The sequence below is a fragment of the Aphelocoma coerulescens genome, chromosome 5, assembly GCF_041296385.1.
Source record: "Aphelocoma coerulescens isolate FSJ_1873_10779 chromosome 5, UR_Acoe_1.0, whole genome shotgun sequence".
Lineage (NCBI taxonomy): Eukaryota > Metazoa > Chordata > Aves > Passeriformes > Corvidae > Aphelocoma > Aphelocoma coerulescens.
This window is the reverse complement of record NC_091019.1, coordinates 31312504-31338834: the sequence shown is the minus strand read 5'-3', so window position 1 is coordinate 31338834 and position 26331 is coordinate 31312504. Positions and strand designations below refer to the sequence as shown.

The 26331-nt window shown below is 41.8% G+C and overlaps 1 protein-coding gene across 5 annotated transcripts in view; it reads left to right on the top strand.

The window, feature by feature from the left end:
* Window positions 1-6881: 6881 nt before the first annotated feature.
* PAPLN (papilin, proteoglycan like sulfated glycoprotein) overlaps window positions 6882-26331 on the top strand; it is a 52171-nt gene continuing 32721 nt past the window's right edge. For 3 of the 5 annotated variants that reach the window (XM_069017469.1, XM_069017471.1, XM_069017468.1), the window contains exons 1-2: window positions 10239-10487; window positions 22155-22217. In XM_069017469.1, coding sequence (XP_068873570.1) covers window positions 10248-10487; window positions 22155-22217 — 303 coding nt within the window. In that variant the 5' untranslated portion in view covers window positions 10239-10247. Of the gene's footprint in view, window positions 6961-10238; window positions 10488-22154; window positions 22218-26331 lie in introns of those variants that run through there. The other 2 variants (XM_069017470.1, XM_069017472.1) reach the window with 2 other exon arrangements.

Sequence of the window (26331 nt, the reverse complement as noted above, 5' to 3'; positions counted from 1 at the left end):
CAGGTCTAGTGATTTTTGCATCATTCTCCCACTGCAATCTTCATGAGCACACTTTTAATTCTTACTTCATCAAATACTATTTTAAATCAAACCAAGCATAGTAATGATTCCCATTTCTCTTTGTAGAAACTCCTCTCATGCTACTCCTTGTTTTCATTTTACATTGTTATTTCAGTAGTGTCTCTTACCCCCTTTCTGTTGCCAAGATTCTGTCTGTATCCACGGCAACTTAAATAATTTTGAGAGTAAGACAGTGAGAGATGATGTATCAATTACTAATATCCAAGTAGATGGCCTCTGTGGCACTCCCTTTGTGCATCATTGTAATTCTGCTTGATTTAAACTGTTTGGGTGCAGCGTGTACAGTTACAGAGATAGGGAAGATTCCTCACTAATGAAGACCTGCTGTTTTGTAATGCTACAGCATGTTCCAGCCTATTCCAGTGCCATGTGCATCACGTGGGATCTGGGCTGACAGCCAGTGCAAATGTTTTTTCAAGGACTTTAGGACATATTCTAATTATGTTTAGATTCTCCCACTCCCTTTTCATCTGAAGGATGTCACTCTGCTCATTTCAAAGTGTGGTGCAAAGTGCTCCATCTGCCAGGATGAGAGGGGTCTGCTGGTGCACTTGTGTGAGAGGCAGTAGGATAGCGGGCTTTGTGAGCAACTCTTTAACCTCCAGCTGTGAAAAGTCCCAGGCCATTGAACACTGTCAGGGCTTGGCCAGCATCCAGCAGTGTTTTCATCCAGTGCTGGAGGAGATGTAAAATTTCCTGGAAGAAAGAGCTTCATTTCTCTGAGCCTAGCAGGGAAGAAGGGGCAATGAGTTGTGGGATGAAGCATCTGAAAAAAGCAACATTTTGTGGAGAAGAGTGAAGGAAAAATATATTTGGGGGACCTCTGCACATGAACACATGTATTCTCTCTCAATCTGGTATTTAATGTATGTGATGGCACTACAGGATCCTTTTAAGGGGAACTGGAATTGCAAAACAGCATGCAAGAGTAAAGGCCATTGTGCAATACTGTGCACTGAAATGTAATTCTGTGAGGTGAATACACTGAGGACAGATCCACATCTGTGTGCTGTGTGGCAAATGAGACTGCCTTTCTGAGGGCATGTGGAACAGTCTGAAGGCTTTTGAAAAGGTGCAGACAGCCTGAAGGAAATTTTCCTGATGTGGGGAGGAAGCAGAGAGGCACGCTTTTCTGTCCTTAGTTTGCAAGTTCCCCAAGGGCAAGCCTGCATTCTTGTCTCTGCCGTGGTCTGTGCCCCCTGGCCAGACAGTCAGCACTAAATAGCATGGGTTCTTTCCTGGGGAGCCACATGCAATATCACCTCAGACAAATTAATTTCTCAAGGGTGATAGTGTTACATCAGATACTTGGCTAATTAATGATTCTTATGGTCTAGGCAAGTGCATTAATTAACTGGATACATAAGAAAGTCTGGGTCAAACTTCAGAAAGTCGGCCAGACTCACTCATGTAATCCCTTGTGGCTGCTGGGATCACCCTGCTGTCTGATGTGACCTGAGTAATCAGGGTGTTGAGACTGGCATGTCTCAGTCCTGATTCTCACAAGTTCAGTTGTGCTCAGCAGCCATTTGACACTGTTGTGGGTGGCAAGTGTGTACAGGAGTAAGTTTTGTGTGAATTCTGGGACCAGTGTTACTGATGGAGCTGAAGGCAGGGAAGGTAAAGGGTTTAAAATTTCTAGGCTGCATGTCCCTAACAGAACACAAGCCACCTTCAAGTGGTACATGGCCCAGTAACTGTGGTTGCCACTGATTGTGATAATCGTTGTGAATGCTTTCAATAGAAGATGAGGCTGTTGCAGCATTTGTTGTTGGATAGATCTTCTCCTGGAAAAAACCCCAGGAATTTTATATTTTGTTCCTTCCATCTTGCCCAAACATAAGATTAGGAGAGAGGAAGAGAAACTGAGGTTAGTTCTCTTTGCCTATGCATGATTTGTATTGCTGTAAGCTTGCTTACCTCAATATATGCAAGATGAAAGTCAGGCTGTGCTCTTGGGACTGGGTGCACAGGACTGGAGTAGGCGTCTGGCTTGAAGAGGTTTCTTTGTACTTTAATGGGTACTGCAAGGGGTTCCCAAGAGAATTCTTCAGATAAAAGCTGTTTTCTGTGGACTCTGTGCACAGAGTCTCATTATTGCTCTGGCTTTTGCTGCGCAGCACATATGTTACTGCAGGGCTGTCAGCCCTTCAGTCGATTTCTACAACGCAATAAAAGTAAGTAGATTAACCAAGCAAAGAAGATTAGAGACACTTTGGGGAAGGAAAGGGAAGGGAAGAGGATGAGCAGCAGGGAGTATAAAAAGAGAGCACAAGACTGTGATTGCCAGACGTCCTGGTGCATGTTGCACAGGGTGGCTTTCTTTGTCCCTTTCGGGTTTGGGTTGGGCAGACTGAACAGAACTGATCCTGACACCATGTCCAAAGAGAAACTGGAGTCACTGGTCAAAAACATGGAGATCATGCTCTCTGAGGTAGAGCAGCTGAAGATCCACTGCACCAAGCAGACGGAGGAGGTGAACCAGGTGGTACAGGAACTGCGCCGAGAGAACAGGGAGCTGACGGAGAAGTACGAGCTCATCTGTCAGGACCTGAAGGAGGCCAAGGAGGCCATTGCCCAGCTGCAGGACACCAAGTTTGCCTTTGAGGCAAAGGAGCGGCAAGCACAGAAGCTCAACCGGCAGCTGTGAAGCGGCAGGAAAGAGAAGCAAGAGATTTCTTACCCTGATCTAAGAGTAAACAGAAGCCTTTAACAGCTGCAACTGAAAATCCCTGGATTGGTAAAAGCAACCCTTTCCCTTTCTCCTCAGAATAAACCTGTGTGCTGGAAAAAAAATCATCTCTGTGGAGGCAAGATCTCAGGCGCAGCTGGAATTCTGCCCCAGAAGGCTCCTTTGTTAATGACTAAAGACCTCATTATGCTGGGAGAGAACTCTCATTCCAGAATCCCTTGTCAGAGATCTGAGCCACAGGCATATGGAAACAGCTGCCAGGATTTGGGCATCTTCTCATGCCCCATAGGGGTTGCACAAGGACAGAGCCTGGGAAAAGAACTGTCACTGCCTTGAGCCACTGGAGAGAGCTGTGCCACGAGAGTCTGCTGAGATGGAGAGAAGGATCATCGTCTTGACAGCCCCTGTTGCTCTGTTTTGTTGCTAACTTTTCTCTGCTGGGCAGTGAGGCTGTAATGCTGTCCTTAATAGGGTGTCAGCTTCCTTGCTGACTGATGCTGGAAGACATCAGCAAGAGCTTATGTCGTGCCTCATGCTTCCAAGTACTTTCTACCAAGGGCATGTTGGTCCAGAGGATCTTTTAATGCTATTACAGTTAGTGTTGTCCTCCTCCAATTCCAAAGTGAAGTCTAAGAACTGGAAAGGTTTCTGTCTTGATTTCCATTTCAGTAGTGTTAAATCCTAATGACTCCATGTTTAGTATGCTAGAGTTAAAACCTCTGCTGAATATAACACTTTTTTAACCAAAGAGCTATGTTTTGGCACCAGATTTACTTTTCTTTAGTGGAAGTAATGTGTATAAATGAAACGGGAATTACGAGGGATAAATGTATGTGGGCATGGGGATGAGAATTGCTTGTCAGAGGTTTTGCTTTCAGCTTTTCTCTCTGCTCCTGTATCTCCTAAGCAGCATTTGGGGTAGTCAGTGCCAAGCCCAGCTAAGAGCAGGTGACTTTAGACTCCACAGTGAATAGTGTGAGATCGCTGGGGAGAGTGTGGAAAGAGTGCTGAGAGAAAAAGCCTGAATGTTTAAATGGAGAATAGCTGGAATAGTTCCAGTAGGATCTTTCTTCATGTTGGCTGTGAGGTAGCCAGCTTCTTTCTTCCCTCCAAAGCTTTGCTGTATTGTTATCTCTGCCTGGCAAGCTCCCTATTCCCAGCAAGGGCTGATGTTTGGGAGAAGCAGAGGAGCTGTTTCCATTGCTGACAGCCTCAGGGTATGTGTGGTACCAGGAGCCCAGGTGCACTCTGTGGGGGGAAAGGGAGTCAGCTCAGAGGAAAGGGAAACCTGTCTGCTTTGGTTTCCCTAAAGGTTTGGGCAGGGCAGAATAGTTCAGCAAGACTCAGTCCAGCCATGGTGAAAATAACTGCAGTTTTGTCAGTCATTATAAAATACTGAGATCAGGCCTAGAATTAGCTGGTTATTGTTCCTTCTTTGCCCTCCTCTCTGCCACATCAGTCTTTGCCTGGTCTAAAGCCTTTGGAAATTCAAACCTTCCCATTAATTTGACTGAGCTCTGGGCAAGACCTTCTGAGCAAAGGGCTGATATTTGTGTGGCATCCATGGGGGAACAGGTTTTTCTGGTTTTGTTTCATGTGATACCATGTTTTGTTAAATTTGTGTGATCTAGACTTTTTTTTTTTTTTTTTGCTATTTTGGGTGGAGCAGATTAGATTATCCAGAAAACATTTGGAAGATTGGAGACTGTCCTTTACGTTTTCAAATGTAATCTGAATACAAATGGCCAGCCCTGACCCTTTGCTCCTTGCTCACCAGTGACAGCTTGGGGAGCACAAGAAATCAACTTTAATCACCATATTTGTTTGTCTAAGAACTAAAAATGTTTTCTCTTGAAATCGGTTCTCTAGCTCAAATCTGCTTACCACCTGTGATTTCTTCTACTTTTTATATATCATTAAAATGTAAAACCAAAATAAAAGGAAAACAAACAGCTGAGGGAGTGTCTGTTCTGGATAAGGCATTGCCTCATTTAGTGTATGTATATGTTACTTTTTGAGTGTGCGTGTGTGTTTATGCTTGCTGAATATAATTATTCCTGTTTAAATCCTGTGCATCAAGGAATGGGCAAGCAGAGACCCCTCCAGATCTCTCTGTGTTCACAGATTAATCTCTCTAAATAAGATTCTCTGTGTGGCTGCCAAGTTTGCCCTACGCAGTATTTAAATCCATGATACAGAAAAAGAAAATGGGATTGCAGTGTCCTTGTGATCAGTTTCTTAATAATTAGTAGGATTCAAAGTGTCTACTTTTAAGGAAAGCTGTAGGAACGATTTCCTGTAAATAACCCAGGATTTGGGGTGGGACATCAGAAAAACTAGATGTGCTATCCAATGCTAGAAAAAATTAATACCACTTCCCTTCCAATAGACTCAGTTGTGTCCTGGTTTTGCTTACATGACTTAAACTCAGGAGCAGTTGGGCTAGTTTAAAAATAATGTTCATTCCATTACATGTAGTTCCTTGTTTTTTTACAGGCAAATCTTTGTGTATCCAAGTATAGTCTTAGCAATGGAATAGTGCCTTCACTTGTATCCTGAGGTGCAGTGTATTGGAGTGCCTTTCACAACAAAGTTTGCACAGAATTAGTCACAGCACTTTGAAGTTGTTTTTTGCTTTTTGAACACTGACATTATCATTACATGCTGCTTTTCTTCTTTAAACCGCCTAAGGATGAAGAGCTGAAACTTGGTGTAGCATTATCAACTTGTTTAGAAAGCTGGCCTGAATAAAAGTCTTGCCTGATTTTGGTGAGAATCAAAATAAATATGAAGTGACAGGCTTGCCATTTCACTCATCTTGGAAATGGATGAAGAGAGGTATCTAATTCTTTGAATACAAATAGTAAATTTATTTGAGACCTCTCTTGGAGAGCACAGCACAGGAATTGGCTCAGTTGTCAAGAAGGGACTAGGAGAAGAGAATCCTGCCAGACCAAGTGCCTGTGAGTTGGTCTGTTCCTGGAGCAGATTATAGCAAAATACTGGTGATTGCATTGGTTTCCACAGTTCTGAGCTGCATTATGTGAAAGTGTCCAAGAAGGGAGACTGGGAGCAATGAAGCCGATACCTCTTTACTTTCTTGCATTGCTGACTTCAGTGGCTGCAAGCTGGCAAACCACAATAAAATCAGCTCTGCTTGTAGCTGTATCTGTACAAAAGTTACAAAAGTTGTATGGGTCAGCTCCTTTGCAGCAGTCCTCAGCACCTGAGAGAGTTCATGTGTGGCCTGGCCTCTGGAGCAGATATAAACCAGTGCAAGAGATACTGCAAGAGGACAACAGGCTTTGATGCAGTTAAGTTGTACAGCAGAGCCCATTGGTGTGTAATACACTTTCCACCCTTCCTCTAAGGACTTTGTAATGTCTCCTGAACATGAAATTGAGCTGCTTTTCTGAAGGGTTGACAGGATTCATTCTGTATGCCGAGAAGCTGTCATTCAGAGGACTAAATGACATGCCTATCCTGCAATAGTGAGTGAGAGTCTGGGAAGAATGGAGTTATTGGTGCACTATTCAAGTTTGAAAAAAGCTCAGTTCAGGTTGAATCAAAATATACTGTCATTTCTTTAAAAAATAATAAGTTAAAAAATCAGTATGTCAAAAGATTTATTGTTTTGGGAGTAAGCTGAAGCTTCCTATTTTCAGACCCTTGTGCAGCTGATGGACAGAGAGACATGCCATAATGTCCCCAGTAGCAGTGGACTTGATTTGGCATCCCCGAGACTCTTATTCCTTTACCTTCTCATTCAGCCATCAACACACTTACCTAGGACATAAGATTGCTGTTCAGTGCTATTCTGTGCTCAGATATATTTGAGCATATCCCCTGGATAAAATGCAAGCAGTAGGCTAAAGTATGTGAATGGCTGTCCATGTCCCTTGATTAGGCCGCTGCTCTTATCTAAGAAACTGGATATTATTCTGAACACAAAGCAAGGCACACATCCCATTTTTAAGCATGTGACCCAACCGTAATCACAACACCCCAGATCCTTGCTCTTTGGCTAAATGACAAAGTGAGCAATCAAGAACACCAGTTTGTAATGTGACTATGCCATGGTTTCCTGATCACTGTAGTCTCCTGGGAGGTTCAGACTTTGAAACCAAACTGAACACAGATTCTTCTCTTCCTTGCATGAATGCTCAAGCTTCTCTTCTGGAAACTTTGTGAGTCTTGCCTGAGTTTTTTGGTTGCTGTTCAGGGGGAGAGGACAGGAGGTAGAAGAGTTAGGTGTTAAGTTCCCCCTGGGGAAGAAGCAGGGTGTTTTGGTTTTATTTCTCAGTAATTAATTTCTCTGAAGTCAAGTCTGTTTTGCCCGTGACAGTAACCAGTGAGTAATCTTCCTGTCTTTATCATGTTTGACAAGTTTTTCCATCAGTTTGTTTTCCTCTGTTGTATTGAGGATGAGGAGTGATAGAGCATCTTGGTGGTTATCTGGCAACCAGCTAAGGTCAACCCTCTACAGTGCTGTAAGTGTTAGACAGCCATAACTACTTAGACAGGAGCTCTGTCAGTAGAGCATGCAGATCTTTAGATAGTCTTTGGAAACAGCCTCTGGCAGTAAGGAATCCTGGTAGTTTATTCCCATGAAAGGTGTAACAAAAGAGAAAGCAGAAGTCTTACTACTGACCTCTGGCCATGTAACTGTTGAAATCCCAATGCCACAGCTCCTGTAGAGGTTGCTTCTTGCCAGAAGTACTTCACTGATCAGGCTAGAAAGGATATCATGTTCAGCAGTATCCATTCACCATGCATTCACCTCAACTGTTTCTTCTTGACCTCATCTGGGACACCCAGATGCCAGGCTAGCCACCGGACAGATCTAGTAGCAAGAGGCAAATGCCTGTGGTCCTGCTGTGTTCATTCCACAGTGACCCATCAGTGTCTTACCAAGAGATGAGAATGGTCTTGAATCAGTGGATTATCTTGCTTTCACTAAAGGGTAAGTGTTGAAAACAATTTCAACACAAGGATCATGTCTTTTCTCCCAGAGGAAAGGTACATATGCAAAACTTTCTGTGAAACCACAGGGCAAAGGTTTACTTCATATTTGCATTGCCTTTGCATTGCATTGCCAGTAAGCACTGGCCTTGAGCTCAAATCCTACACTAACAACTTGGTTTTATCACATCTCTGCTGGAACCAGGAAGTATGAGCAGATTATTCTTTCCTTTTTTTTTTTTTTTTTAATAAAAGAAATGTAATTAATGTTTCATGTTGCTTAGTTGTTGGAAAAGTCTGGTCACTTTTTTATTTCAGCATCTCAAAAGCTCATCAATTAAGTCTCTGTGGGGTTAAAATTAATCCAGATGTGTTTACACAGTATCTGCTTTAATGCAGTAGGCACAGCTGTTTTTTGGATGTATCCTGGCTAGATTCCAACATGAGCAGTCACATTTTCCCTGTCTGTACTCCCTTGTTTATCAACAAGAACACAAAAACTACAAGAACATTATTAAGCTTGGTATTTCAAAAAACCATTAATTGAGGTCCCACTGCCATGAGAGGCATTTTAATGATTGGGTATTTATAAATTCATCTGAAGTTGTGGGGTTTTTTGCCTTCCAGTTTTTGAACTTTTGGGATTAGATTTCAAGTCTTTTCTTGCCAAGGGGATAAAAGCTTTAAACTGATATGAAAGTTTGGTTTATTCATAGAAAGCCAGGAGTTCAGGTTTTGGTTTGATCAAATACCATGAAGCTTAGGATATAAGGTGACAGCTGGCAGGATGACATTAGCCAATGGCTAATTGAGAGTACAGGTTGAAAAAGAAAAAGCACATGCTCATGTAACTTCTTCCTGATGGAAAAGGAGGGACCACAGCTTGGCCCAAGGCTCAAATTTATTTTTCTTAAAAGAAAATTTGAATCTAAAGGGGCAGGACAATAATTTCTATATTGTTAATTAGGAATTAACAATATCCAATTTTTGTTTCTCCTGACAAGGATAACAGAGGTAGCCATGCATCTGCACCACCATTAGATGTTCTTCTGAGGTGTATTGTGTCTTCCAATATCTTGTGGTTCCCTGGTTGCTTGGTGGAGGTGTTGCCATTTTGTGTTGGGCTTCCTGTTAGAGCTTATCCTTGTTTATTGTTGCAGAGTTAGCTTAGACAGGAAAGTACAGGATTGCTTTTGCTTGTGGAAAAGATGTAACTTTTATTTGAACTCTGTCCCCTGTGGGATGTGTAATGGTAGGATCTGAGTACTGTGTACCTTTCATGGCTAGCTGCTAGACAGGGATTGAACAGCAGGGATGAAGCAAGCCGTATCCCTGGAATAAAATTGCTTCTGTGTCACCTGATGCATTTACAAGTCTGCTAGAAACTTCCATTTGGAGCTGTGCACATCTAGGCTTGTCAACAGCTGGCAAGGATGTTGTCTCTTTTGATCATCTAAAGCAGCAGCATGGCCAAGAAGACAGTAGTCATACCAGTTCTGGAGATTCCACATCTTGATCATCATCTCAAGATTGCACATCTTGATGTCTTCCTTGGAAGATCCAACATGTGAAGTTACCTGAAGGTAGAAGCTTCATCTTTCCTTTGAAAAGCAAGGTTCTCTCTCTTATGGTTACAAATGAACTACCCATGTAAAAGGACTCTAAAACTGGAAGGCAAAACATAAAAGATCAACCCAAACTTAAGACTTTAAAGCTATTCTCATAATCTTGGAGACCTCGGTCATTATATTAAATAGGGTTAAAATGCTGGTAGCTGTTATAATTGCTGGACCAAAATCTATTTTTCCAGATCTGTGGTCTCTGTATTTCGTTATTTATTTGTTTTATACTAAGCAGAGAACAAAATCAATGGGGGGCAGATTTATCTGTTTGCAAAATAAAACAACAGCAACACATAAGTTGTTATGCAATGTTTTCTCTAGTATCCACATGATTAAAAACACAAGTTTTTCCTTGTAATGCATCCAACTAGATTCCTTTTCCTCTAACAGTTTTTATGTCGTTAAATTGTCCTTTGCAGGAGTTTTCAGGAGGTTTCTGAATGCATGGCATTTGTTAGAGGAAAAAAAATTGAGAAAACTATGCTGCCATTGTCTGGTTAAATTCATGTCTGTATCCGAAGTGCTGCTATTTTCAGATTTTAGGGGTCTGCTTACCTTTGCCTCCACTCCAGTCTAGCTGTGAATTGTATTTAAGTTCAAAGTTTCTTTTGTCAAAAGCATATTTGTGAACTGTGATTCAGGCTGTAGTTTTAAAGTAAATGTAAAGTTAAGTTTTTTTTTTTCAGAGTTAAGAACTTACTGAAAATGAATACCGAAGGGATCTGTGGATAGCTGTCTCTCTTCTGATGTGATGCCTACAGCTAAAATAAAACTAGTTACAAAGGGCTCCACCCCTGCAACAACTTTAGGCACAGTTTAGAGCTCATGTGTATGCTCACACACAGACTACAGAAGCTAGAAACAATTCCACGGCAGGCGTGCCTGTGTGCATGCTTACGACTCTGGCTTTCCAAAGCAAAAGTGAAAACTCTTGTGAAGAAACTGAGAGGCTGAAGGGGTTAAATGAAATACAACTCTGCTTTTCCTGTGCAGTAAGGAACCAAACAGAAGCAGGAGAGGAGAGCACTGAAGTGCCACTGTTTCAACAAGATCGATTGGAAGGAGGGTTCTGGAGCTTGACTACGGTGTCTCCAACTTCTGTGCTCACCTGTCACAGGCACATGCAGAAGGTAGGAGCTGACCTTGTGTTCTGGGCTGTTTCCTGATCCCTCTACCTGGATATCTATTCTCTATTAGTCTTTTCAGTGCTGTTTGTGCTCTTCAAACTATTTTTCATTTCCCACCTTTTTTCTTTCCTTCCAGTTAAAGGAGTACAGGGGAGAGGAGAGACCAGAGTCCTTATGACTGCAAAATTTTATTTCTTAGGACGGAGGGAAGAAGATGCTCTATGTGTTCGGCGAACACGCATACCTTTGACACGCAGTTACTCACAGTGGGACCTCGTGTGCCCGCAGCTGCTGTTCCCGATGTTGCGGCTGGGGGGAGCAGGGAGTGCCCGGGAAGGCGCCTGTCTGTGTGACACGGTGCCGGGCGAGCCCCACGGGGTCAGACGCACATGCTCTGTCAGCACGCAGGGTGCGAGGCAAATGGGCTATTGACTGGAGAAGCGGAGTTTTGCACGCGGGCATAAAGCCTGTCTGGGCGCTACGGCCCTTGCAGCCCCTCACTGTGCCCCCTGGAGAGCTCCGGTGCCAGCAGGTGCTGAGGGGCACCGGGCTGGTGCTGCTTTGGCTGCGTGAGGGGAGCCGTGAGGGAGCCCCGGCCGAACGATGCCGTCAGAGCCAACAGACCTGCTTGTGAAAGGGAGGTTTTCAGCACCGGGTCTCCCATCCCTGAGGGAGCCTGACAGTGAGGCAGGCCAAGGCAGCAGCTGCAGGGACCTGTCCTGGCATGGAGGAGGTGTAATGGTCTGGAAGCAGTGTGGAAAGGCGGTAGATTTGCCTGGTAGACTGGATGTTCCTTGTGGGTGGGTGGTCACATGGAAGTAGAGGAGCAGTTTGAAACTCGGTTTCAAGGCCTTGATGGAGGTAATATTAGCTTTGAATGGAGTCCCTAGGACTAGGAATAACTAGTATTAGTACAGTTTAGTGAGAGGGTATGTTTCTTTAGGTCTGTCTGTAGAGACCTTAAAGTGACTTTGTAAACACCTTTGTTTGTTACTTTGGAAAGTGTCTACACAAACACAGGTTTACTCTTCCTGCATTGTACTTCCAAGGCCCTTCAACAGCTTCTTTGTAAACTGGCTTGCAGCCTATATGTTTTTATCCCACCTTCTCGGAGATGTACCACACACTGGTACATGTGCATCCCCCGTCTCTGTAGACAGAGCAGCCATGAAAATCCATTCTTTCTGAGGTGCAGTGTGAGGATGAGCCAAAGTGCTACACAGCCATGTGTGTATTGGACAGCTTCACTCTGGGCTTCCAGGACAAATGCTCTGCTCTTACAAGGAGCAAAGGGAGGTGTTTGTGATGAGGAACAAGGGTAGGTGAAGTCACACGTCTTTGGTATGGCACTAACTAAAACTAATATTTATTCCTGTCAGTGAATTAAATGATTGATAAAATGAAAAAAATTAAAACAGAGCAAATTTGCTATCTCTGGAAGTTTTGATGCTTTTTTTCTGTCCAGTGCGAGATAACTGAGACTTCTTTTTCGGGCCTATTTTCATATTCTTATACAATGTGAAGTGTCCTGACACCTTAAAGGTGTTTGGTTTTGAAATATTTTGCTCTATGAGTGTAAGTGCTTGACGGGATCACAGAAATGCTGGGTTTGGGATAGTTTCTTTGTAGCATTTGCCTAATCCAAATCTGTTCACTAGTAAACAGTCTGAAGGTAGCATTTGATAGAAGGTGTGTGGTGAGTGATTTGAGGTGATTTTCAAGCAAGGATGTAGAGCTCTGTTTGCTGGTTTCTGTACGTATGTTTAAAAGAATATTAGGTAAAAACCAAAATTGTCTCAATTTTAAGGGAAAGTAGCCACCACTGTGCTGTAAAGAACTTAAGGGAATGGATGATCTCAAATGTTGCTGTTCAGTAAGTGTAAGTAACTTCTGATGCAGATCACTTCACTTAAGCTTTGGGATGGACTCTCTCAGATCCAGCTGCTTACCAGCTTGGTAAAGGAGAATGCAGGTAGATCTCACCTAATCTAGCTGCTTCAGGGATTAATTGCCTCTCAAAATTCTTTTGGAGTCTAGGAGAATGGCCGTGTCCAGACTTGCTAAAAGGAAACAGGAAAGCAGTTACGTTGTTGCAACTGGCTTTCTTGGTAGTACTTTGAGTCAAAGGTGCAAAGTTTATTCTTTTTGTTCTGTTAAAATAGGAAACCTGGGAGAAAAAAACCCACCCCTCTGATCTTGATTGTGGACCCCTTCTTCTGAATATAATGTAAATCAGGCAAAATACTGTTCTGTGCCTCAGGACAGATTGAGCTTAGGCTACGAGAAGGCTTTCTCTTTGTTCTGTGGGGACCTTAAATGTTAATAAAATGTTTTACCATTTTATTCATTCATGTATGTGCCTAGTGACTTATAATACACAGCGAACAAATAGCTTTTTTTGTAAGAGGATGGGAGCTGCTGTTTTGTGTGAGAACAGCACCCAGAATACACAGGATGCAATTACAGTAGTCCTCACAATTAGCATTATAGGCTCATCATTAGCTGAGTGAAGGGGAAGATGTTTTCCCAGTGGCTCAGTGAACACCAGAGGAAACAGGTTGCTTTGCTGTTAGGTCTGTGGGAAGGATGATACAAAAGTGATGTAAGCCCCACAGTGTACCTGGCATAGCTACTGAGCCCAGGCAGTGACAGATGACTGCTCGGATTCAGGACTGTCATTTGCAGTTATGCCCATTGTATGATGGACTTGTCAAAAGGACTTATTTCTCTCAAAATGATAGTCTGCTGGATACAGCTTCACAGTCTCAATTTTTATCACTCCTGGATCTGAGCTGCGATTTGTTGTGGTCCAGTCTTGTCTTGGACAAGGAATAATAAGGGCTGCTAGACGTTTGGGAAGGGATTTTTATATTAAAGTACTTGAGTGGGTGTCTGCTCATATGCATAGCCTATGATCAAATCATTTGTTTATGCTTTCTCACACAATAACAAGCTCACCTTCCGGACATGCAGACATGATGTGTAGAAAACAAGTGCCATCCACAGATTGTTTATTTCTCTGCCTAGCCCTTATAGCAGTAATTGGAGGCTCTAGTTTGGGCATCTGTGGGAGAAACCAGCTTCAGAGCAAAGAACCAATTTATTTTTAGATCACACCGTTGTCATTTTGCTGTGATCACACCGTCGAGCATGTGCTTCCTTTGAGAGCTCTCCAGGCACTGCAGTGTGATCGCACCCTCCTCTGATCATTTTTTATGAAGCTAATTTTTAGTGACAGATGAAAGATGCTAGGGCCAGTATTCTTAGAGACAGCAGCCCCAATTCCACTAGCACATATTCTCCCTCCTAAGTTTGTTAGTCTAAAGTTCTGGTTTAGGTTGTGATTTTGTTCCATTTTTGTTTCTTTTAGTTCACCCCATGTTACTCATCTTTCCCTTGCACAGTAATGTAAGCCCACAGACTTCTCTGGGGGAATTTCTGCCTCATACCACTGAAGGTGTGTCTGCATCACAGTCAGTAGGGGTGATTCCTTAGGGAAGAGATGTACCTGTACAAGCGTGGTGTGTCTGACATGTTTACACATATATATATATATATAAAAAACTGAGTTAACTTTAGATGAAATAAACTATCTTAGGTTCCAGAAACAATGCAGAGGCAGCAGCAATCAAAACCCACATGAGGTTCAGGGTAAATAGTCTCATGATTTCCTGTCTATTATTAGTCCCCAAGCAAATTTATTTAAAGGTTTTACAGGTGTTCCGTCTGCATATATACTACAAGCATACTGTTGAATGTAGTGCTAACATCCTCTCAGTGAACAGAGATGTAAATCTTGCAAAGAGAGGCAGAGAAAAATTTACATTGTTTTAAAATCTCTTCTTGAGATAACTCTAGTTTTTTATTTTTATTTTTTAACCCATTGCACAGCACAGAAATTGACATGTTTATATTTAGGATGGAATGAAGTCAAATAAATTTGAAGCTGTCTTCTAGCATGAAAATCCTTTAATCCTTTATTTTCCTAAAGAATTCTCAAAGATTTGAATTGTAAGGGATTAGTCTTAGCTGGGTAACATGGTTAGGTAGGGGTTGGAGAGTGAAGTCCCTCCCACTGTAAGTGAAGAGCAGGTTTGAGACCACCTTTGGAAAGAGAATAGGCACAAGTTTGTGGGGCCTGATGAGATGCATCCCAAGGTCCTGAGGGAACTGACTGATGTGGTTGACAAGCCACTCTCCATGATATTTGAAAAGTCATGGCTGTCAGGAAAACTCCCCAGTGACTGGAAAAAGGGAAACATTTTTCCTATTTTTAAGAAGAGGAGAAAGGAAGACCCAGCGAACTAAAGACTTGTGAGCCTCCCTTCTGTGCCTGGGAAGATCGTGGAGCAGATCCTCCTGGAAGCAATGTTAAGATGCATGTAAGACAAGGAGGGGATCCAAGACAGGCCAGCATGGCTTCACTAAAAGCAAATCCTGCCTGCCTAGCCTGGTGCCCTTCTGTGGTGGAGTGACTGCAGTGGTTGACAAGGGAGGACTGACTGATGTCATCTACCTAGAATTCTGTAAGGCTTCTGACATGGTCCCATATGAAGGACTTGGCAGTTCTCGTGGATGTAAAGCTGGACATGAACTGACAGTATGTGCTCATAGCCCAGAAAACCAACCACATCCTGGGCTGCACCCAAAGCAGCGTGGCCAGCAGGGCAAGGGAGGGGATTCTCCTCTTCTACCCTTGTGAGACCCCACCTGGAATACTGTGTCCAGGTCTGGTGTCCTCAGACCTGCTGGAGCAAGTCTAGAAGAGGCCACAAGATGTTCAGAGGGCTGGAGCACCTCTTCTATGAAGAAAGGCCGAGACAGCTGGGATTGCTCAGCCTGGAGAAGAGAAGGCTCCAGAGACACCTTATTGCTGCCTTTTGGTATTTAAAAAAATATGGTGAGTGACGTTTTATGTTGGCAGATAGTGATAGCACAAGGGGTAATGGTGCTAAACTAAAAGAGGGGAGATTTAGATTAGGTATTAGGAGGAAATTCTTTACTCAGAAAGTTGTGAGGCACTGAACAGATTCCCCAGAAAAACTGGGAATGCCCCATCCCTGGAAGTGTTCAAGGCCGGGTCAGATGGGTTTTGAACAACCTGGTCAAGTGAAAGGTGTCCCTGCCCATGGCAGGGGGGTTGAACTAAATGATCTTTAATGTCCCTTCCAACCCAATCCATTCTATTATTTATAAACAGCAGCAGTGCCCAGTGTCAGTTAATATTTCAGGTCAGGCTAAATAACTCATAGAAATGAAACTTAAGCTGTGACAGGGCAGTCACAGCTTAATATAAATATAATGTAAAGACTGTTAGCCATTCCTCTTCAATTTGTGTTTGGGGTATTATATCCTTGTCATGTATTTTCCATAGGCAGTGTGTGGCTTCTTTTTGCAGTGTCTAAATCAGTCTGTGTGCTTGTCATTATCCCTACATGCTCCCAGATTTAATTAACAGCTAAGCACAGTGAGACTACCAAAATAGAAAGCAGAATCCTATCTTTACTCCTTATAATAAATCTCTGGCTGCAAATCTAATAGTGGGAGGCTAGTTGCATAAAATTGAATCTGAGCTGATATTAATAGGTAGACAGAAAATTGCCCTCATGAAATACTCTATTAGCTCCTGAAAAGGGCTGGCATAGTGATTAGATTTGCTTGGAAGACGCTGCTTCACTGCCCTAAGCCTGAGATACATCATTGTGGATTTTGGAGAGCAAGAATAAGGCAGGTCTGCATCTTCCCCACCCACTGATAGGGTATGGTGTGAGGCCTTACTCAAATCTGTGTGCTGATCTTGCTCTTGAGCCTGATGATTTTTCAGCTACTGTTTTGTGTGATTTCAGTATTCAGAGGCTGCTGTGGCTTCCCCAGGTGTTGCTGAATCTTGCTTTGCTGTAGAAGTGTAGAAGTCCTCTGTAGAAAACATTGTCACTCTGTGTCAGCCACGTGAAGTGATGGCCCAGTGCAGATTAATGTGCCTGTTAGGAATCAGGCTGAAGGCTGAGTTGAAAACCATTGATAAAGCAGGCTTGAAGATGCTTCTGTGTTACCATTACTCAGTTCTCCAGCCAGCTGGTGCTCTGCTGCTGTGCTTGTTAGTAAGTTTTTCTAACTTTTTTTTTCTTTTCATTTAACAAGGTGAATTTTAAAGTTATTCTAGCTGAAAGTTTGTCTGTCATAATATGCCTAACATGGCTGAAAGTATATCTCACTGGGATTACTTTCTTGATGAGGATTCTTCAACTTCTAACATGTATTTAGAATGAATAAGTAAATCTGGATACCAACGGTAAAGACACTGCCGTAAAACGTCTGCTCAGACAATTTGTGGTTTCTTTATTTTCTCTCCTTCCCCATTAAGCCCTTTCAGCCACTCTTGTGCTTAAACTCATTTATAAACATTTACCCCTTGCTTTGTATACAAACAGCTCTTTATGAATGTGGTTCATTGCATGGTCAAGACAAAGGCAATTCAGCATTCTTCTGTTTTAACAGGCACATGGACATTATTTAGCTTATCTGCCCCAACCCAAGGATATAAGGCCCAGGATCTTCTTTGAAAAATTGTCCAAAAAAGGATGACTTACTGTGGTTGGGGAAGAAAACAGGCATGTTAAGAAGTATCTTGAATGTGATATCATCTGCTTAAAGTGGTGATTTGTTTCCTGGTTCCTCTAGGCTGTATGATGTCATCATTCTGCTCTCCCCACTCAGCTCACATCCTAAGCAAAGGGAGGTTTTTCCCTGTCCTTGATCCCTGCTCCATAGGGCCCCTTTCTGTCCCAATCTTCATCTCAGCTTCTTTCTGTGCACGTATGTTTTCCCTTTTTAATTCTTCCAGCAAAAACTTAAAAGGTGCTTCTCAGTTGTCAAGACAAACAAAAGCAAGCTGGAACAAAGATAGGCTGGATGGTTTTTAAAGCAAAGAAAAAATCATAATGTCTTTAGAAAATGTAGTGAATGTAAAAGCTCAAAGACTTTGCTCTGAGTCAATGACTCAAAAAATTTATGTCAGTGAATAACCAGGCAACATATCATCATCCTTTCTGGCTTCCCACCTCCTTCAACCAAACTTCCAAAAATAAAACATCAGAGTGAGATCTGATCTGTTAAAGGGGAGTGGAGGAAAGGGAAGGAATTTCTGAAAAGGTGTGAGTAGTAGGATCCCTGTGGCAACATTCGCTTTAGTGCTGGATGTGCTAAACTTTACAATAAGCCATTTCTGTTGATATTGCAACAGGTAAATATTTATTGCTAGGATGGCCAACCTGTATCTCACAAGCTATGCATGCAAAGGCAGCTTTCTGTGTCAGGGTTACTTCAAAGGGAATGATAGATCCATACTGGGTAATTCAAATTCCCATCAGGGAGATGAAATGACTTCTAAGGACCTGCCAAAGTCAGTAATGCTGTGTGGCTTTGCCACTTTCCCTGCATGTCCAGATAAATCTCATCTAGATTAGGCAAGTGGGAACCCTGAAGGGGTCTTCTGCCTATGAACCACTCCTAGAACAATCCCTGATCCACACCTGTGATATGTGTCTTTGGCCAAAGAGGATTTAGAAATGTGGTTCACAGGCCAAAGAAGGCTGGTCTGCCTTATGTGCTAAACAGAAAAGAACCACATAACACTGGCTGTCCAATTATTTTCAAAAAGAATAGAGAAAACCTGATAAATGTGTAAGTAATGGAACTCATGAAACTTGTTTTATTCTGACTTTGTGATCTGATTCTGTAGTGCCTAAACAGCTTAAGTTCTTGCTTACACAAGGCTGAGTTATTCATAACATTACTTTTAAGTTTGGATTTCCTTCCTGTTGAAAAGAAAAAGTCATCATCTAAATGGATTAAAAGTTCAACACATCTCTTCATCCTGGTTCAGTATCTTTTACCTCAAAATGTAACTTTATTGCTTTTGAGACCCTGAAATTAGACAACTGATTCGAAGTTGTTTTTTCATATATATATACAGGCAATGTAGGTCTTGTTTCCCCAGGGACGTGGATGTTAAGAGATTGTTTGGAAAAGTGGCCAAGTTTAAGTAAGCAATCTTATTTGTGCATTGGAAGGCAGGGTTTACACACGTGAAGTAAACATAGGAGTCATTAAAACTATCCTTGATTCTAAAACATACTCCTGGTCTTCATGAAGATTTGACTGATCTTGCTAAATCTGCCTGGCCCTGGACAAGAGTTTCTAACTAAATAAAATATTTTTACAGCAGCTCACTGCTGGCTCCACTATAGAGAAGTCTCCAAGTCTGCCCATTTTCTAGAACTTCTGTTTATAGAGGCAAAAACTTCTTTCCTAAGTGGGTTCAGCATCAAGCCCTGAAATAAGGGTGCTTATCCCAGTTTCCAGTGGTAGTGGAGTTCTTGTGTTCTGTTCAGTTAGGAAATTTCAGCTATGCCCTCTGTAGTCCTCTCACCCTCCCACCCTCCTGTTTTGGAATAGAAGGTTCCCGAGCTGCTAAAGTCAGATTCCAGTTTGAACTTCTTCAGTGTTTGGAGAAGCTTGGGTAAGCATCTTTTATAGAAAACAGTCCAGAGCTGAACTCTGAAGCCAATTCTTTTTGACCAAGCTCACAGAACCACTCCTCACTTTTTAAGACTTTTATTCATCTCACACGAGCAGTTAATGCCAGATGTGACTGTCTAGACAATTTGAATCTCTTCTGGTGTATGGGCAGAGATTTCAGCTGGGCATACTTCTATTTTTGGTTAAAGATTCTGGTTGCTCCTTACTTGTGAACTCATAAACCCTCTCCCTGAGATAACTTCATATTTTAGCACTATGGCAGGAATTCCTCCTTGTGAGCTTTCCAGCAGCTGTTCCATAGCTTGAGCATAAAGTCACCATTTCCCCTCAGGCCCTGCTGCTGTTTCTGGGTGGAGGAGGGGTGGAGATGCTGTTCTAGCACACAGTGGGAAAAGGAAGCTGGGGAGGGTTGAAGAAAACTGGAGATGGGCAGGAGGTTCAGGGAGCAGCAGCTGCTGTTGTTACAAGTGAAAGCACAGTAAAACACTGTCCTTTTCATTTCTTCCCCCGCATGTCCAGCCTGCAGTGAGAAGAATGGCAAACAAGCAGAATAAACATGTGCTGCTGTACCCCAGGTCCTACAAGGAGTTAAAAGGCCATTAAATCCAGAAACAGAACTTGACCCTTTTTTTAAGGTTTCAGACAGATTCTTCAGTCCCATCTGTTGTGGTTGAAACTAAGGTGAAAGGAATCAATGCTGAATTCTACATCTGAGGAGGATTTTAAAATAACAAGTTTGTTGATGTTCAGATAATCAAATGCAAGGTTTGTTTTCCAGTGGGGAATTTCATAGGATACAGACAGCCCTGTTCTTCCTTCTGATGATGCTTCCTGGAATCTCTTGACTAGTTTAATAGGGCTGGATGGTCTAAACATTTTAATGCTAAATTTGGGACATATGATAGCAATTTCCATGCAAGTGCAATGGCACAAAAGTACAAGCAAGCACCAGAGCTATAACCTCTTGTTGCTTTGATGCATGGGGTTGCCCCATACATTGGATCCTGACTATGGTGGTCTCCTCAGAGAATCTTTTTGTCCTAAGTGGCTAAAAAAATCCAAGATACTAACTACCTGGGGAATGGGAGCCCCGGTGACGTGCTCCTGTAGCCTCTTCTCCAGGAGCCTTGTGTGGTTTGGTCCCAGCTCCCTGCCTGCTTCTTGGCTTTGATGCTAGAAATAGCTAGCAGACAGTTCATTAGCAGCAGAACAAGGTTTAGATTTTCAAGGCCATATCCGTGGACCTGAGAGGTGCCTGGAAATGGAATATGTGAGAGAGGAGAGCTGGGGAAGAGATCTTTCTTTTTCTGAGTAGTAGGAATAGGAGCTGATCTCAAATTTATTTACCTCTGATACCAACACCATTCAAGGAAGATGCTGCTTTCACAATGCCTTTTCCTAGTGCTGTGGGCACATTATAAGGTCATTCAGGAGAACCTGGCTGTTTGTGTGTGTGTATCTTGTAGCAAAAGGATCTCTTCTTGCCTGTGCTTCCCCTGAGAAAGGGTATGACACTTGGTAGGGTGTGACACAGATCCAGCCTGATTTGGTCATTGGCCTCTACAGCACAGAGAGCATTCTTTACCTATTCAGGTTGCTTCTTCCTTGATTTGAATAGGAAGAGTAGTAGTAGCACATGTGGGTGATAGAGGGTACATAGTCTTCCCTCAGTTTCCTAAAAATGATTAACCAAAATTAATGAAAGTCTTTTCATATAAAAAGCTCCTGTATTTTAATTTTCTTATGAATCTTATGATTGGCACTCAGTATTTAGGGAGAGAAGTTTATCAGTGCTTGTTTTCCCAATTCTGTTTCCCCTGTTCATTGCTAATTTGCACACAGGATTTGATGCAACTGAACTTTTTTAGTAGCTTTTACATCTGAAAGAAAAAGTCTTTAGGAACAAGCTTTTTATTCTCAGCATGGTGAATGTTGGGAGTGTTAAAATCCATCATATATATGGACTTGGAGAGTTGTAATAAGATCTGTTCATTGAGGCCTAGGACTGTAAGAAAAATGGCTGCCCATCATAAAGTAACCTGAAATACTCAAATACCAGATGGAGTAAATTTCATTTTGGTTATTTCTTGGTTGTGATGTCATATCCTCATGCAACAATGATTTTCTATCAATGTTATAATTGTTAATAGTGATACACATTCTGTATTTTATCTGGATTTAATAGGCCAGGCTGAAGGAGCTATATATGAAGTTTTAATATTAAAACAGATGTTGTTACAAGGACTGATGAAATAAACATTTCTTCCTTGTGTACTGTGAAAGGAAAATTTATCTTTTTACCTTTCCTTTCCAAGTTAGAAAAAATCTCAAACTAGATAAAACTGTGCTAGAGATATCCAGTCCATCTCTTTTTTTTTCCTGGGCTTAACTGGTCACAAGACCATGAGAAATGGTGATGAGAAAGAGTCAGTCTGTAGTGGCTGAAGTGTCCCTGCACAGCTGTGAACACTGGTGAGTGGTGGTTGGTGTGGGCTGCAACTCAAAAGAGGAAGGATTAAGTAGAAGCAGGGAGTACCAGCAAAATATTGTGGTCCCATATGTGCATAATGCCCAAAATTTAGGAACAGTTGTATTCTGCCTTACCAGCCTACATGATCTGATCTCCTCTCTAGCTCTGCAGAGGGGATATAACTACTCATGGTGGAATCTAGCTATGGCTGTCCATGATGAATTGTTGGATTTTAAACAAGCACAACCACACAAGATGAATGTAGGGTACAGAAATGTTAATTGTGGAATTTTTTACCCTGGGTTGGTTGAAGTCATTGCAATTTTCAAGTGTTTTATCAGGTGTATACATAAAGGAGTGGGAGGGCAGACATGCAACAGCATGCACCTTCTACTGTGCCTGGGGATGGTGTTCTCATAATACCAGAGGAAAGTTCAGGGAAATATTTACTCTCAGTAATTATATCCTGGCTTTCTGTGCAGGGTAATTTCAGTCTTTGCAGATGCCTTCATCTATCCAGGGAGGGTAGTGATAAAACTGCTTTTCTTCTCTCCCTTTGATTTTACTTCCACCTCCATTATTACTGCATGGTATGGTAGCTTTGCCACTAGCAGCAAAGAAGCAAGCAATCCTGATGAGTAATTTTTCTGTTCCCACAGGCAGAGATGAAGAACTTGTTCCTTCTGCTCATGCTAACAACGATGTCACCTTCTGCATTTTCAGTAAGTAAATGCTCTTCTGAACACTGTTAAAAGAAATGAAAGATACTTCTGTTAAGAATTGTGAACATCTGTAATTCAAGTGCTTGGTAGAAAGTATTTCTGAAAGAGCTAATAGGTTCAAGTCATCAGGCCTATTGTGGTACATCTTATGAAAAGTCTAACATGGCAATTAAATAATACCATTCTGGTAGTGCCTTTAGTTCCAGGGATGTTATCTGCAAAGCAGTAATTGCTGTCCCCTGCTTCAAAGCTAGAGAGAGCTATCACTTGAAATAAAGAGAAGGGATTTTTGGTTAGCTCATTTTTCTCTTTTCTTTGGTCTTAGAAATATTAGCCATGTGGTTTAGCTTTACTGGGAGAGGTTACTTTATGTTAAGCCAATTGATATTATCAGAAAAATAATGCAGCTATTAAGAACTGGGATTCCTCTTCCTTTCTGAGTAAGAAGCAGGATCTTTCTGAAGTAAAAGCAGCTTGAGAACAGTTTTTCCCTGACTTGAAGTTAAACTTTGGACATCTAAGGTAAAAGATGACCTGCAGAGTAGAGTGGAAGTGTTAGCAAAGGAAGATATTACATGCTTGTTAGGTGTAAAGGAACAGAGAGTGCAGAGAAAAAAGAGGCAATTATCACTTGGAGTAAGTGTTTTGCTTTCTAGGCCACCCTTGAAGATAAGGGATGAGAGACCAGAAATCAAGCAGAGTTTGTTAGTTGCCGTATTTTCTCTTACAGATGGAAATACGCTTAAATGAGTGTTAGCTATCTCACATCTAATAAAAAATCATACTGTATGTTAAAAAAAACAGAAATGGAATATATTATATTCAGTTCATCTGGTCACCTGCCTATCTCCAATTTGGAGATTTTGGTGATTTTTTTAGAAGGGATATGTCTGAATTACCCTGAGACTATGAAGGCTGACATTTCTCTGTAGCATTAGACTCCACCCCCTGCATGCGATCAATAGTTCCTCTTGAAGCCGTGCTGAATGAAAGGAGAAGCTTTTGCTTGGCCACCACTTAAGTTCAGTTTCCCTGACATTCTGGATCTGTCCAAATCATGAGGAAGCAGGAAGATCTAGCAGTACTGAGGCACTCTGCTGTAGTAATTCTCCATTTTGTTTCTAGTAGAGAAGTGAGAAATGGTGTTTGTTTCACGTGGGCCATTCCTTACCAGATGCTAATGCAATCAGGCTGAACCATAGCAAGAGATGGTCCACTTGCAAGAGCTGGAATTGTCAGGACTGATTGTCAGGTCTTTGCTAGATCAAGCTGGGCACCAAAAGAATAGTGGGGCTCCCTGAACTCCCCCAGATGTGACAGCTCTGAAAAAGCAGTGCCTGTTTCACCTTTTATGATCTTTAGGCATTAGATCATGTCCAATACTTACATTTGATCCTAGATTGGACTGCTGGTGTGCTAAAGTGAAGGCTGGCTTGAGGCTTGGCTGAAATTCATACTCAAATACATTTCCTCTGAACACTGTTTCTTTCTATGGATCTGCATTTCTATGGATCTGCATTGAAATGCTGGATTTTAATTTATTGTAAATAAATCAACATTGTTATTTTTTAAGGTGTTAATCTATTGAATAAACTTTTAGATGCCTTAACCAGGTTTGACACAAAGGGCAGAAGGTGCATGAGGACATCAAAGTTAAGGTCATACAGAAACAGTATAAATTACTGTGAGGACAGAGAAAGAGGAGATTTTACTAATATTCCTAGGGAGGGAAAGGTAGAAAACATGCACAAGACTAATTGTACCGGGTAGGACCACTTTATTTTGCCCTGTATCCTCTCTCCAGCTATGTCACAAAATGTGTCTAGAAAAAAACATTAAAAGATGGGCAATACAGTTTCCCCCAATACACTTCCAGTTTATGAACCCTTTGAGCTTGAGATGTCTCTTTCTCTTCCCTGAATTTGGTCAATGCCTCCTTGAAGCCATAACACCAAGATCCTACTCTTGAGAGCTAAATATCAACTCTCATGTAGTGATTTATTAATGTTAATTAATAATTAATAAATAATAGCAATTTGGGATAGGATTTGTGTTTTCTCCTGTGCATCACTTAAGTTGCCTACATGAAATCTCCACTGTCATTTTAGTGATAAATCACTTATACTATAATGTTTTTCCATAGTTCTTTGCAGTGTGTCTGTTGTCCTTTATTACCCTGTATATTACCCCTATCATCTGCTTTCATTACTTCAGTGGTTTTGGCATAACTAATAAATGTGTTGAGGCATTCAGGTTCCTTATGGAATTCTGCTGCTAATGTCAGTTCTTGCAGTGGAGGAAGATTTTACTCCTGCTTTTGTCTTTGGACCACCTGCTCAGTATCCATTGAAGAACTGTCCTTCTGACTACTTAACTTCTTCAAAGCTTTAGGTGAAGGATTGTTTTGAAAGTTCATTGGAAATCTGAGTGTATCTGGCATGTTACCCTTGTTGACATGTTTGTGAATTGAAGAACTGCAATATGCTTAGAAGGATTTGCCTTTAAAAGCCCTATTGACTTTTTCCCAAACATCCTGTATTTATGCAGGTGCCTGCTAGTTCTGTTCTTTGTTATAAGTTCTATTAATTTATCAGCTGACATCAGTTTTATGCTCTGTGAATGTACAGTTCTATGGGTTCTCCTGGGATAATTTTGTAAACTGGTGTCAGATTTTCCACTTTCCAATAATCACATGTTGAAGTGGATTTAGCTGAGAGGGTTGTCTGCTAGTATGTAACAGTTTATCCATTTCAACCTTGAGTTCCTGTTAGGCCCCTTGGATAAACAACTTCTGGTGACTTCATACTGTGTGTTTTGTCCACTTTTCCAAACAAGTTTGGGGTCATAAAGTTAACTTACAATCATCCTCTTTGTAGAATTTTCTGAATGTGCTCCATTTCTTCCACAAGGATTCCAAGAATTAATTTGACTTCTCTGCAATGGCTGTATCTTTTCAGAGTTCTTTAAATTCTCTCATCATCTCCAGGCCACCCAGAGTTTGTGGAAGTCTTTCCACTTCTGAAAAGTCACTGGTTCCTGCTCTGCCCACTGCCCAGCAAGCCAGCACAGTTCCATAGGGCAGCACACCCTGGGCTGTACAGGGCACCAGCCATGCACCATGTCCTGCCCAGCTGACAGGAAATTAGTGGGTGTGGAAGAAGCCAGCTTTAGGGTGGGACAGCCCAGAGAGAGGTAGCACAGTGAGGAGCGTTGAAGAGTTGAACAGGGAACATGGAAAAGAGCTGGGAATCATGAGGGAGTGGGTTCAATGGTGTAGGGAGAATCTGAAGTGTTTTGAGAAAATTAAGATGTCAGGGAACTGCTGGATTTTACTGGATTTGTTAGAGGGGATATGCTAATGAGCCATGGCTAGGGTGAGAGGGGGATGAAAGGAAATGTACATAGTGAGTGTAAACCACAAGCCATTAAAACTGATGAAGACTGGATTTTTTTTTCCTTGTCTTCGTAAAGCAGCTTGTCTTAATAAGATACTCAGTTCTTCTGCACCACTTTGTATTTCACTTCCTGCTGACACCATCTTTTTCACTTTCATTCTTGTTTTTCTAGTTTTACTCAAATACAATTCTTTGATTGCTTATTCATTATTCATAAAAATGATACTTGGCATTATTCACCTTCAAAGCTCTTTGCAGGCCTGCTGTGTCTGAGCCAAGATCAATGGTTAAGACAGAATTATAAAAAATTGCTTTGCTGATGTGGTTTGGATTAATTAGCTCATTTTGGTAGCATTTTTGGCTAATATCCTAGCCGGTTGCAGATGGAGTCATCTTGAAAATGCATATTGGCATAGCAGCAGATATCTAAATTATAAACATGTAAGATATTCTGAATATTTCAGCTCCCTTTCAATTAAGTTTGAGGGTTGGATACCACATGTGCAGAGCTTAGCTATGTGGAAATATATTATAGGTGGTCATCACTGTAGTACTGGGTAGTTCTTCTGGATATAGAACGGAGAAGGAAATGGTTCATATCCCAAAGAGCACATGGTCTAAGAATACGCTCCATGTGGGTTGTTTTTGTTAGGGCCCTGAGGACACTACTAGGCTTTACTGGCCCCGACAGGACTCTCCACACCCAGCCCATTGCCCAG